The following is a 14,762-nucleotide window of genomic DNA, read 5'->3' as shown; positions in this document are numbered from 1 at the left end:
TCCGTAGTGAGGAATCTGATGGCAGACACCTTTGTTCTTCTTTGGCAATTGTGGTAGAGTGCAAAGCAAGTTCAGGAGGGAGAGAGGGAGGTCGTGAGGCTTCTCATGTCAAAAACTTCTTCATGAAGAATCTGTTGCCAGAAAGCATCCACCTCATGATTGTAGGTCCCCTTTTTAACCTTCTTCTGCCAACGTGGCATTCCTGGGCACTTGGGTAAGAGTCATGTGCAGCCCCTCCTGAGATGGCCATCTTCCTTGCGATATGCCCACACAGAAGACCGCTTCACGGCCATTAAGCTACAGCTCATCTCTCTCTCTTGTTGCCCCTGGCCTTGTCCATCTGTGTCCGTCAAAGGATTTCACAACCCTTGCCCGGGACTTGTCCATCAGTGTTCTCCAGACAAAGGATTTCTCAACCCTTGTCCAGGACTTGCTTGCACTTGTCCATCTGTCTCCACAGCAAGCTTTGAGACAATGTAAGAGAAAAATGTCTTACAATAACATAACCAAATGCATTTATATCACAGAGTGCTCAGCTTTACTCTGGTTTTGTAAAAACTCTCTTCCGACCTAACACAGCTGTTGAGAATGTTTGCACTCCGTTTTACAGTACTAGGCACTAGAAAATAGAAATCCATACCTTCTTCCACCCTTCTATCAAGCAAATAGCGGTAGTATCATTTAAACAAAGATAATAACTAAACCACACTGGACTTGACGGCAGAAATGTCATCAACTATGCATCACTACTAGCTTTATTTCTAACACTATAACAGCTGCTCAGGAAAGATTTTATTGTATGCAATTTAGGTGAACTTTTTAAGGTACACTTCTAAAGGTCATGCTTGAAGCTGGAGTTGAAACTGGAGGCCTTCAGAAGGCAGCTTAACTGTCTTCATCCCAGGGCTGCTGAACCGCAGTATCCTCACACAAATTGGCACAGAGTGTATGTCTGTCTTAGATGGTGGAGGGAACTGGAGGTGCAAGACTGAGTTTAAACATTTAAATCTCAAATGCATTTGCTACATTTATACTTATATTTACATTTATATTTATAAAGTAAAAAAAAAAAAAAAAAAGTCTCCAAGATTTTTAAGTGTTTGACATATTTTAAAAATTGTAGATTTAACTCCTAAGTAACATTTTTTCTCCTGTCCTTGCTAATGAGTTCAGGCAGGGTGAATATTTAGGTATAATTTATTGTAAACATTAATTTCATGTGATCTAATTTCATTTTATTTACTAGGAGTAATCTCAGTTGATTGTGTTAAGCTTTTCACATTAATATTTATTTTTTCTCAAGGTAGTGAAAGCACACAATGAATGCCATTTTTTCTGGAAAAAGTTTGTGTAAAAACTACATGTCCCTTTCTTTCAATGTCTCTGTCTTTTTTCAAAAGGATGTGTTTCTAAGTTTTTACCTGGATTTTGAAGGAGAGGATTGTTTAGAAGAACTGTTGCATCCCTGTTTCCATTGTATCCAGTGGCAAAAGATTTCCTACGTTTTCCTTACTTTTTACATAGATTGTAGTCTTAAACTATCTTGTTATCACTGGGATAGTCTTTATGATATGTATAGTATCCTGTTTCCATTTTCTGCCAAGAGGAATTTCATCTGAAGAGATTCACTAAGAATTTCCTTTTGAACTGACTTGCTATGGTATGTTTTATGGACCAAATACTTGTAGATTTACACAAGAAATATGGTAAAGCATGCATTATTTCTACTATTGACAGTGTTAGTGGGGTGACAGAAAGAACCAGTACAATCTCCACTAATCAAAAACTATTTTATTGTCAGTAAATGCATATTCATGTGCACCTAAGCACTTGAGACTGACGCCTTTATTCTTCATAGTATTGCTTTTAGAGTTCTCCTGTCCTGCCCATAGTACACCCAGTAAATTCAAGATAAGGGGACTGTGATGTCCATCTTGCATGCAGCTCCTCTTACCCTAGAGGATTTCTGTTCATTTTAAATACTACGAAGTACTGACTGTGTCACAGAATAGTTACATCTTAGCGTGTTGAATGGATGCTAAATAACAGTCCTTTCCTAATGAGTAGTACTTAAGTACTAGCAAACATAACAAAGTACTCTGTCATGAATAGAGGGGTTGAGGTGGAACAGTAATGGGCAACCTTGATGGAATTTCTTTGACAGTTTCTGCTTCTGACAAGGAGTATTGCTAGATCTGATAGTTGGAAAGGAATTCTCTTGTGTTTAAGCATGGAAGTGACCAAAACCTATTAAAAAAAATCTTAAATTCAAATGTTTAAACCTAATGCTATTAAAAACATTATATTCAAAGAAAGAACTGAAAATAATGTAGTAGGTTTAAAGTCTTTCTGTTTTCAGATCTTCAACTTGTGAAAGTCTTTAATAATTATAACTTCCAAAGCTCCCCTTTGACATGAAATGTTTTTTTCACATTCCTGTGCTGAGAAGTCATTACTACTATACATCAGCAGGTGTGGTGAAAGCATTTTACTGTGTATTTCAGTAATACTGATGACATATTTGAGAAATGTTCCTGTTACCTTGTTTTTTTTAAAAAAAATACTTACAATTCAGCCATACCACAATGTCAGCTTGAAGAAGAGTGACAGTATACCACTTGTTGTGGGAAAATAATCAGAGATCTAAATTATTTAGAGAGCCATTATCCCTGGGATGTCAGACTCTTAGTCTGCTGATTAATTATTCTGGCCTCCATACCAGATTATGGTTTTACAGGAAGTCTAACTGGTACACTTCTAGCCACACAAAAGCAAGTAAAATCTTTTGAAGATATCTTGAAATATACCTAGCTTTTCAAGTCTAATAAGATATTATTCTGAGAAGTGATGTCATTGAATAAGATTTTAGTATGGGAGATAATAGCATTGAATGCATGAAGTTTAAAAAGTACGAATGTATTTTGGAATGTTCTTATCATCAGTCTATTCCTATCTAAGACATGATCTAGCTTGCAGGTGATTTTAACATAAAGCTGAAATACAGAAAGAATTGGAAAAAAATCACATTAATATTACAGAAATTACGTATAAAATGATTATGACAAGAGACATAACTAATGCACTCACAAATAGAATCAATTCTGTGTTCTAGGCATTTTGATCTTGTATGTCTTCACCAGTTAAATTATGATGCTAAATTTGTTTCTAGTTAGCAAAGGTATGTAGAAGACCAACTCCAAGAAAATTGTAACTTAAAGGAGAAATGTGAGATTTTCATCTCTACTTTTACATGCTATAAGCAATGATAAACATTTAGTTATTTTATACATTCTTTTAATTATGAAGGCAAGATAAGATATGCAACTGCATTTTGATTTTTAAAGCATTACTATTATTTTAAAATCTTAGTAATTTGTAGTTGAACTAAAGCATGTTTCTTGGAAAAATTACCAGTCTTTTAATCAAGACCTTAAATGATTGAGAATTTATCACAGTCCTTCGTTATCTATTCAATTGTTAATTTCATTGTTTAATTTTAGCTTGAGTTTCTCTGTCTTTTCCAACTAAATTTTTCTTATTTTCTTTTCTATTACAATAACACTTTCTCCTTTCAGAATGTTTGCCTACTGATAGGTAATTACAAAACATGAGGTATTTCTTCAGCTTGTCCTAATAAATTACATTAATTAATCTCAATTTGATCAGTCAATATAAGTGTGTAGTCAGACAAAGCCTTTAAAACCATCTATGAGCATTCCAAACAAATATGACAACTTGACTTCATCACTGAGTGAAAATGAAATTATACTTTTTTTTTTAATGAGAAATTAGATACATGAGTTTTATTCGAAGGCTATAAATGCTATTTGAATGAAAAATTTTAAAAGCTGATGCCTATTTAAAAAAAAAAAAAAAAAAAAAGTGAAACAAAAGATGATACAAATCCTGTAGAAGAAATAAATAATTGCTGGAAATTTGGTGATTAAATAATAAAAATATATCTTTGCTGGTAAGACTTTTCTAGGCTGAAATGCAGGATGATCATCAATCTTTTACAATCTTTTAAAGGAGAGTGAAAGAAAACAAGTGCAGTCCAAAGTCTCAGTCCTCCAAAGGAAAAAAAAACAAAGAAACATAAATGATACTTATGCATTAATGGAGTTCATTTGTTTTTAGAAACGTATTCAGGAAAGTGCTAAACACTCTTAGCTGTCCATCAACTGAACACCAATTTCATTATTAATTTTATTACTTCTTTAATCAGATGTTTATATTTCCATTTTATTCTTATATACATATATATAATACATAATATCCAAATATTCTTATATATCCATATATACGTGAGTTTTATACACACACACACAGACACACACATATACATTTTAAATTTGCTTTAGGGCAAAACGTCTACACTAATAATCTTTAAGAAACCCAATTCAAAGAATGAAGTTACTGAACCTTACTAAGCAGAAGTTCCCCTCAAATAAATATTCTTATTGTGCCCATGGACATCTATATAATGAATTGTTTGCATTCCAAGGATTAAGGAAGAAAAGTAGAAAGGAAAAGGCAAGGAGCTGCAAAAAACTTTTCTTATAGGATTATTTCTCCTTCCAGTTATGAATCTTTACAAATACGGCAATTAAACAGAAAATATACAAACTATGGAAGCACATCCAGAATCAAGTCACGTTACAGCCTCGGGTAGACAGTGTAATATCATTCATTACACATGCTTGAATAGATTCATTCATGCCAGGGTTTAAGATGGATTTTTCTTTTGCTTCAGATAACAAAGAGTTCCACTTTTCAACTCCACTTTTTTCAACGTTAAATTGGAAGCAGTGCTCTAAAGAGACTTCAGAATGCAATAGGTATCACAATTATTGATCACGATGAATGGCAAGGAAAATAATTTACAAGCATGGACAGCATCTTAAAATTTAAATACCTAGTTTGAAGAAAAAATAATTTTATGCTTAAATTCATGGCATAGTCTCCTAAAGTGAATGAAAGGGTTATGATAAACAGCTCCTAAAAATGGTGCCATCTAAGTTAGGCTGAGATTTAATAACAATTTTCTGTTTCTGGGGAGCACAGATAATTGAAATTATAAAGACTGCTTCCGTCTAAATGTTTTTATATACACAGAGCCTGCTTGCCAGTAGGATGTCAGCTGAACTGAGGTGTGATTGCCAGATATCTCTTCTCACAACTTTTCTCTATAGTTTGTATTTACTACTAATGATTGATAGAGAGGATAAGTTTCTGATGGACTCCAAATGTTTCGCAAGTTGCAGTAATTAGATTCCAACTTATGCATTGATGTGATTAATGTATTATTTTGGACAGGATCATTTTCACAGATTTTGTGCTAATAAAATCCATATTGATATTTCTGGATCCTTTTCTAGGCAGAATCTACTTAGTCTCCAGCTGTGGAGACCTTTGCCTGATGTTCTTCATTCTTCTAAGCTCTCATCAGTCTTATTCTGGTTTGCACCCATCTGTTCAGGATTTTTTTTCTTCCTTCTCTAAGTTAAAAGCTGTGTCATTTACAGTCTTCTAGATCAAATATGGTCAATACTTTCACCTTTTAAAATACCCAGAAATGAAAATTGTTTCCCTAGAATGGATATTAGGCGTTTCTATGGCATTCTAATATTTCAGGATGCTTTAAATTTTTTGTTTCTTAAAGCATGTGTATTAGGAGATTTTTTAATATAAAAAAGAGGGACTAACCTTTGCTTTCACATTTAGTGATTCAAGATTTATTTTTGCTTTATTCAAAGCCTACAGGGAAGAGGTATGATAACTCTCTTCTCCTTTATTTGGGGTATTTGCAATTTGCATTCTAGTTCAAGCAGACTCTGAGAAATGCTGCTAATACTCCAACTGATTTTTTTTTTTTTCATTTTGCAATATACCTGTTTTTTTGTTCCCATGATAAAACTCAGCTTTGGATCACCATCAGATACTTCTTTAAATGAAGTCAGTGGTAGAGGAAGTAAATTTTTAGTTCTGCGTGATTTTTATTATCAAGTAACTAACTCTTCCTATACCTACACAGCTTTTATACGTGTGCATGTTATATACATGTGGTTATGGACTAACAGTCCTACTTGTAAATAGAACTCTGCTTGTGCATTTATTTCTGACAGAGTAGAATGGAATACGGGAATGGGGATTCCTTTTTTGGAATTCTGTGTTTGCCTTCTTTTGTGATTAGATAGCATACTGTAGGGACTACTTTTTATACATAGCCCTGCAGAAACTGATCTGAAATGAAAACATGAAGCTTGGAAATGGATGCTGTGAAATGAGTCCTTCAATGTTTAGGCTGTACAATAGCAGAATTATCCTTCAGTAATGCTGGGACTACTGCACAAAAACGACAACATCACCCACTGAACTCTTTTACGAAAGAAAAATCCATTAAAAGGCAAACCTCGGTAGTTAAAGCATAAAAGCTTTTTCTTCCAAATTGGGGCTGATGAATTAAGCTCATCTTTGCAGCTAAAATGGAATGGCTTAATCCTACACCACATGAAAGGAGAATGTCACCAATTAAGTCAGACTAGAAAGCTTTGTTAGTGAAAGAATGCCTGGCTGGAACTTGCCCTCAAAGGCTTTACAAGGAAAAACAGCCATTTATTTAGGCAATCTCTTGACAAAATACAAAAGAAATAAACTGATAATGAATTGGCACTTCTGGGGAACCAAAGGATTTTAATAAAACTTCTCTGGACCACCATCCTTCTAAATACCAAACTCTCTGCAATATAACCTTCCAGAAACCTTACTGGGCAGTATGATTCACCAAGACACCCCTATTCTTCTCTTTTCAGGCTCCTGCTCACATGGCTATTGGCAGTGTCAAAATGGCAAGTGTTACAGACCAGAACAAAGCTGTGATTTTGAAGACAACTGTGGGGATAATACAGACGAGAGTGAATGTGGCACTTCCTGCACCTTTGAGAATGGCAGATGTGGCTGGCAAAATTCCTTGGCGGACAGTTTTGACTGGGTGCTGGGAGCTGGCTCGTCACAAAGTCTGAGACCTCCCAGGGACCACACGCTTGGAAACAGAACTGGTATGTTGTCACAAATGCAATGTAATTGTCTTCATGGAGTTTTTCTTATCTCCATTCAGAGGCAGTGGGGGGATTCTACATGTCTTATTAGGGTGTCATTTTAAATAACTTGAATGCATAATGTAATATGCAGATATTAATTACTGCTGTAAAATTACTTTAGGTTAGGGTAAATTGATTCTCAGTTGTTTCTCCTTGGGGTACTGCTGTACGAGTAAAGCAAGTCAATTTGTTACTTGTTGAAGAGAGACATATATTCTGGCTTTGCCAGCAAGGGTGAGAGAGCTCAGCACTAGATCCACCGAGTCCTATCCTCCAGTCTGAGCACATTTCCTGGAAGCCTCAGTTCATGTTAGAACAACACACAGTGTTGTTAATAATTATAAAATAATAAAGAATTTTTTCACGGGGTATAATTTCTTTCTGATAACTGGTTGAATATGATGAATGCTTTTCACCTTCTTTATACTCCTTAATCATATTGAAAGTAGGCCATAATGAGAGATGGAAAATGGCTGTTTAGGAGTTAAGAAACTCACTCAAAATAATGAAGCTACCAATAGCAACTGTTGAAAGTTCTATTTTGAGTAATTTTTAGTAAATAAAAATATATAAATAGACCTCCCTTGTCAGTGACAGAGTAGCCACATGGTTTCTTCTGGAAAACTACCAAATGAATTCTTCTTTTCCTTGCTTACAGGCTCCACGCCTTCATCCTCTCCCTGTGAAGTTCTTATAGTCCAGGCAAAGGTGTTACTGCAACTGAGCTCAGGCCTGATCTTAAATTGAAATGTGCCACAGTAAAATTGAACAGATATTTGGAAATGTATTTAGAAGTTCATGAGTATTTACATGTACTGCTGAAGGATAAAATAATAATAATAATAAAGTAGTAATAAAACTAGAAATATGGAAGGATACTGTTTTTTGCCTTTTACAATATCCAGGTGTGTTACAAGACAGGTTTCTGCACCTCTGTGGAGTTTATCATGACAGAAATAACAGATCGTTCAGCTCAGTTGTTAAAATATTCTCACATGGAATAGAGACTGCAGTATTTATTTGTCTTTGTGGTCCTTGTACAAATAAAAAGAATTTTAGCCCTTGCTTCTGTGAGTTAAGTCTGTCCCTCAGACAAGTTTCCTTTGAAAGAGGACTGTGGAAGTTGTTGTTTTGTGTCTCACTCTAAACAGGTGTTAGCATAAACATCAACATGCCAAGCACTCAAAATAGCCACATCCTCCCTGCAAACAACAATGCCATGATAAGGCATGCTTTTAATCTCCCACAGTGTTTACTTATGTGGCTGTCTTTAGCGCAAGTAATAGCAGATGTGGAAAAATAAGCTTTCATTTGTTTTTTTCTAAGTTTATTTAAAAATACTTCTCACAAAAATGTCACTGCACTTATTGTGTGTGTGATTGGCCCAGGGAGGAAGAAATTTTGTTATCGCGAAGGTTATCTTTCAGAAAACTTAATCTCAAAATTTATCACCATGTGGTCATTGGTGTACTGTCAAAACAGTAATGCTCTTGGACAAGGAGCAGTGATCAAGGTAGCTGGGAAAATTGGAATATTCATTGTATTTCACACATGTCTGTCTAAACATTAAGCTGTTACCAGTTTATTCTTATCATAACAAGTATTATCTGGTAGTAAATGTTTGCTAGCATAGTAGATATTTGGGAAGCGTACTTTATATCTTTCTGAGTATTTCTAAGTTTCGGTCGTGGAATCTAATCTGAAAGTGAAAAACAATTTTTCAGGAATACATAATTTCATTTCAGGACAATTCCTATATCTTGAAGCCACTGCAATAGGGCTGAAAAATCAAAAAGCCCACCTGAGGAGTTCCAGATGGAAAGAGTCAAGCAGGAGTTGTATGTTGAGCTTCTGGTACTTCAAATCATTAAAAGCCACAGGATGTATTCAGGTTCTCATAAAGGTAACTAAAAAATTACTTACTTTTCAATATCTGATGCCTGTTAAAGTGTAAGCGCTTCAGCAGATTGGTTTGGGTCTGTTATAGTGGCTTCTATACTGGAAGAGTCCCACTGCTTTTGTCTTTAGGCTTCTCTTGGTCCAGCACTATTTTTATTATTCTGGTCTCTTAAAAATACTTTTGCCCTTTTGTTTCCAAAACACTTTTTTAATTATTTATTTATTTATTTATTTATTTTTTTCTGAAACTCTGCTGGAAAGTTTTAAAACTTTTTTTCCATTTTCTCTTTTTAAATGCATTTCCTTTCTCTTTGACACTCCACAGCAGAGCAATTTTATTATTTTGCTTCCATATATATTGGTAACTATGTGTGTAACTCTGTAATTCTGATAGAATGACACTCACCAAAATACTTAACAACTAACACAAAGCAAGGACAATACTGTTTTCATTCTGTGTGACATGTAGAGGATATATAATCAATTTTCCTTAAAAATTTCTTTTTTGACATTCCCTCAGAAATGTCATTTTCTTCACTAAATGTGCAATGACGTAAAATGTATGAAAATAAGGTAAAACTATCTAAAATTACAGAAAACAATTATCAGTGTAGCAAATGTAAATTTCAACTTATTATATATGCTATTCCTAGATCACAATCTGTAATATTTCCTTTCTCTTTTAGATTGGGAAATAATTTTGTTTTCTGTTTCTTTTATCCTTATTACAATGAGATATTGCCCCTCTCTTATTTTCCCCTAGTATTATTTTCTTAATAAACTTGTCAGACATTATTTTATTTTATTTGAAATTATCACTGCCTCCAGTAAGCTTAAAGAAAATTTAAAGTTAAGTGGATGGCATCTGAAAAAGGGCTTATTATTCTTATTCAACTTTGTTTAATGCAGGCAAGAATCTTAGAGGAAGATAGAAGACATTCTTCTCATTTGTAGTGCATCATAAACAGTTTCACAGATCAGTGTAGTTTACCCGTTCTGTTGTTAATAAATATTTGCACATCAAAATCTAATCAGAGTTTCTATTTAACGGTGTCTTTAGGAGTAAGGTCTGATTAAACGCTTTGTAGTCATGAGAAGTAGTACTAAAGGTTTACCTTGTAGTTCAAGCTACCATACTCATATAAGTCCATCTTGTTTGAGTATAAACATGAAGGAAATCAACTTTTTACGCAGGTAGATTGTGATAGAACCAGGAGGAATGTCTATTTTAAATTAAAAGAATGGAAATTTAGGTTAGATATCACTGGAGAGGTTTGTTGTTTTTTGTTTGTTTGTTTGTGGTGGTTTCTTTTTTTTTTTTTTTTTGTTATGTTTTTTTTTTTTTACTGAGAAAGTCGTGTGGTGCTGGAACAGGCTACCCAGATAGGTTATGGATACCCCATCCCTAGAGACTTCTCTTAATATTAACATTGCTTGACCACTTTCAAGATGCTTGAGTATTATCTGTCATACTAAAGAAACATCTCAGACTGTGATGTAAACAATGAAACCTGTAGGATCATAAAGAGGATTATATGAGTATGAACTTTTCTGTTGAGCCATGCAGTGAGAGAAAAACTCAATTACCTAGGGAATTTCTCTATCATTAATACACTTTTCCCCTCATATTATACTGTATATTAATACAGACCTCTCTGTACATGGAATAGTAGTCCAATCAAAATGATGGACACTTGAGCTGATTGTAAAAAATACAGTATACTTCAAAACCATCACCATTTATACAAATGGAAGATGTTGACATTATAGCTATCAGTGGAGACAGTGAAATCCAGAGACTGCAATATCCGTCTCACCATTGATCTAAACTGAAATTACAAAGTGTTTTACAGATGTGCAAAAGATCAGTAGGCAGTCAAAATATTACCAGTACAGATCTGTATATTGTTAGTCAAAACTTTACTACTGAAAGCAAGATTTTTAATTATTTCTCTGTGACAGTTGCAAGAGAATACAAAATGCTGTTAGAGATTTTTAAGCTAAAGTACAGTAGGAAAAAGTTCATATTAATTATGCCTGCTTTAGTGGTCATAGTGAGGTTCCTGATCTCTTACTGGCTCACACAGTCAGAGGAAACTCTTACTTTGAAATGTGTTTCTAAAGAGTTGAGCACAAATTCTTAGGTATAAGGAAGGACAACACATTTTATTCCTCTGCTGATTAGAAGATATGTTTTCTAGTGCTGATTAGGTTATTTTTGTTATGAAAAGAAAAGAAAAATAAAGGTGATAATTCATCCTCTGTATAAACATTGTTATTAAAACAACAGCAACAATGCAATTTAAGGTTTAATACAGTTAGAGAGGCTTCAAATACTTTATAGAAGCCTCTGAAAAAAAATACACAGATGTCTAAAAAAGATTAAACTAGCTATTAGCAACTACCTTCACTGAATGTGATGAGGCCAATGTATACGGGATCTCTTTAGGAAACATCAGCAGACTTCTCTGAGGTATTTGTCATAGTGAATTAGTTTCATCCTTCTACAAATGTGAGAAGACATAATGGTATTCAGGATAAGAAGGCTTTGCCAGCTCATAGCAAGTGAAGCAGTGCTGCACCAGCACTGCTGAAGCGACAGCCCAACCTGGCTGCTGTACCAGGGAACTGGAGCCAGCAAGCAGACCATGCCCTCCAGCTGCTTTCAGGCTGATAGAGCACAGACCCCATCACCTGGCTGCTGCAGCTTCTCAGACGAAGCTGAAAACTGCCACAGTTGTTCCTTCAGTATTATAATTGTGTTTAGTTTGCCTATGGAGAATAAGAGAGAGAGATGTAGAAAGGAGAGTAGCTAGAAGTTCAGATGCAGGTGATTTGTGACGGTTTTTGCAATTCCTGTTACTTTTTAGTGAAGTAACGTACTGTCCTGTGTCGTCAACAGGAGAAACTGAAGTAGAGATGCTGTTGTTGCCCACTGATTTCTTCTGTACATTTGTATTTTTAGGATAGAGTAGTTTAAAATGAATTTTTTCACAAATCAATATCATCGACCTTACTTACTTCTTTGGGAAGTCTCTCAACAATAAAGTCCGAGGAAACAACTTACTCTGCCTCACACCTCAAAATAGACTTTCTCCACACTGATTCTTCTCACTGGCAGCGTGAAAAACAATCAACTCCTCACACTGATGTAGCAATTATAGATTTCACTGTGTTAGCATAGCCTTCAAAGCAGATTATCTGACTTCCATTTGGTTAGGGGAAGAAACTTTCCATCTTCAAAGATTTGCTTGAAGGTTTTGCTGCAGGGACTGCTGAAATCCAAAGCATGGTCCAGACAATGTAGAAACTAGAGGTTTTTCACTTCCCTCACTAGACCCAATAAACTTTATTAAGGAATTCCTTTCAACTTATCCAAAAATTTGAAGTTTTGGAATACACAGTTGTTTTTTTGTTGGTGGTGGTTTTGTTTCTCTTTTTTTTTTTTTTTTTTTTTTTTTTTTTTTTTTTTTTTTTTAGTAGCTTACACGTATCTTTGTGTTCCTGGTCTTTTGTTTTGTTTTTCAAATTGTTTTCCTTTATTAAATCCAGGAAAAATGATATTCAGAAGAATTTGGCTTGGCATAACATCATGGGGATACGGACCTTTATTTAATTGTATCTATACAGTTTCCAAAAGGTGCAAGATTTTGCATTCATTACTCCCACTGTTGGCCTGTGAACTGTTATTAAAAAATTTATATGAGTTGATGAAATCTGTGCTCTGAGGAAGGCATAGTAAGTGGTAATATGGGAGTACTAAATTAATTGAAGAAACTTCAAAGGAAATCAGTGGGGCTACTGTGAAGCACAGCATTTTTTGTCAAGAAAGAAAGAAAGATTAATTTTTATGGCAGATTCGCTTCCAACTGTGAAATTACAGAATCTAAGAGCTCTTTCCACTTGTTTAGGCTTTGTTTCAAATAGTTATTATTGGATTGAACCCATGAGGTAAGAATGTATCCAAGAAAACACAGATTCAAACAAAGATTAAACAGAAATAAGTTGATTTTCAAGAAAAGTTTCATTTCTCAAAAAAAGCTTTTTAGAATGACCAAATACATATGTACCATTGTAGATAGGGCAGGAACCACTAAGTGCAATTTATAATGTTAGGTTATTACAAAGTTATTTCAATCTTCTTACCTGTAAATTATTAGAAGCACATAATTCACTTTATTCTATTTCTGCAACCAAACGTAAGCATTCATTCCAAAGAGCTTGATGAATTGGAACAGTACAGTTGCACAAGTCTGAACTAGAAAATACCTATAAATACATACATACCCTGTACAAACATATAAATAAATACATATTCCAAAGGATCAAAGAACTGCTCATTAATTTTAGAATCTCACTTACAAATACAAAAGGTACATCAGAGCATTCATAATTTAAAATCATTGAGTTTCTAGAAAGACATATACAAGAAATTGTTTGTATGTAATGTGTTAAGTAGTTTTTAAATTCTTTTAATTTTCTTTTTAATTCAGGGAAGCATCACATTAGAAAACAACATTCTGTCAGATTTAAACAACATAATGTAGACAAAATCACTGAAGTAATATATCAATATCCTGTAATATTTCACTTGGAATAATAAGCCCTGCCTGTCAGGGACAAAAATCACTACGTATTTTTCTATTGCAGCTTGGCACAATATGACCAAGATGAAAAACGCATTTTCGGTTTCTTCCACACTCCTCAGTTCTCCAGAATTGTTTCATTGAACTAATTCCTTGAATTGGAGATCTCTACCAGTGATTTTCCTTATTGATTTGTGGGTTTGTAATCTTACAGAGTAGTGCTGCTTTATTAATATATGAGGCTTTGAAGCATCTTGTGTACCTTTGCAAATCAGATTTTTTTTTTCTTTTTCTAACACATTCCAGAGCAGACATTCACTTGTGATAGTCATGATTTAAGTATATCTCAGATAGAATCTTTTAAGGATCATAAAGCTGCTATTGAATGAGTCTTACTGAAGAAAAGATAGCAAAATTAACTCTTCTTTATACAGCATCTGTGAAACAGGCACATTTTTATGAAGATGAATGGACTTTATGAGGTACAACTTTGAGCTCTGAGATTTCTGTTGTTTTTTAATATCTCTTCTAAATAGTTAAATTTACAGATTGAATTAGCATATATTTTCATTTAACGTGATAACTGCTAATACCTTTTAGGGAGTGCTCAGTGTTGATCAGACCTGAAATCCCAAGACAGTATCTGACTTTTCTGATGAAGAGTTTTACATAGAAAACAAAACAAAAGAGATCTGCTGAACATCAGAGAAGGTGGAAGACCTTATTTTCTTCCTTTTTCTTTTCTCATTCATGCCACAAGACCTATTGATCTTCCAGCAATGAAAGTATTCCGTCTGTCAAACACAGACTAAATTAACAGTTGTTATATTAGCAAAGCTTCAGCAAGTAGTGATGCAGCATTGGAGCCCATTGTAGAGCTTTAATTTGTTTTCAGTTTTATCTTCCCTTAATACAACTTTTATTTTTAATTCAAAGTTTGGTGTTAGTGTCTTGGAGTTGTTCTAGTTTCTGGTAGCCTTTGATCTTTCCTAGGCTTTCAGTATCAAGCTACACTGTGTTAAAATTACTTTGATGAATCAATAAAGGAAGAGTTTTAGCATGAAAAGTGGAAATTTTATGCTTAGAGAAATATTTTCTGTTTCTGGCCTTCAGCTTAAGATTCACAATGTTTTCAGGAAAGTAAGGAGAATGGAGGAGAAAAAGCAATTGAGTTTCT

General features: G+C 34.2%; 1 protein-coding gene across 3 annotated transcripts in view; it reads left to right on the top strand.

Moving 5' to 3' along the window:
• Positions 1 to 14,762, top strand: part of MALRD1 (MAM and LDL receptor class A domain containing 1) — a 208,024-nt gene that overhangs the window by 93,053 nt on the left and 100,209 nt on the right. For all 3 annotated transcript variants that reach the window (XM_052693982.1, XM_052693983.1, XM_052693984.1), the window contains exons 26-27: positions 6,813 to 7,058; positions 8,846 to 9,003. In XM_052693982.1, coding sequence (XP_052549942.1) covers positions 6,813 to 7,058; positions 8,846 to 9,003 — 404 coding nt within the window. The remainder of the gene's footprint in view (positions 1 to 6,812; positions 7,059 to 8,845; positions 9,004 to 14,762) is intronic.

This window comes from Tympanuchus pallidicinctus, unplaced genomic scaffold (assembly GCF_026119805.1).
Source record: "Tympanuchus pallidicinctus isolate F22 unplaced genomic scaffold, pur_lepc_1.0 scaffold3, whole genome shotgun sequence".
Classification (NCBI taxonomy): domain Eukaryota; kingdom Metazoa; phylum Chordata; class Aves; order Galliformes; family Phasianidae; genus Tympanuchus; species Tympanuchus pallidicinctus.
Note: the sequence above shows the minus strand (reverse complement) of the source record. Positions and strands in the feature narration are given on the sequence as shown.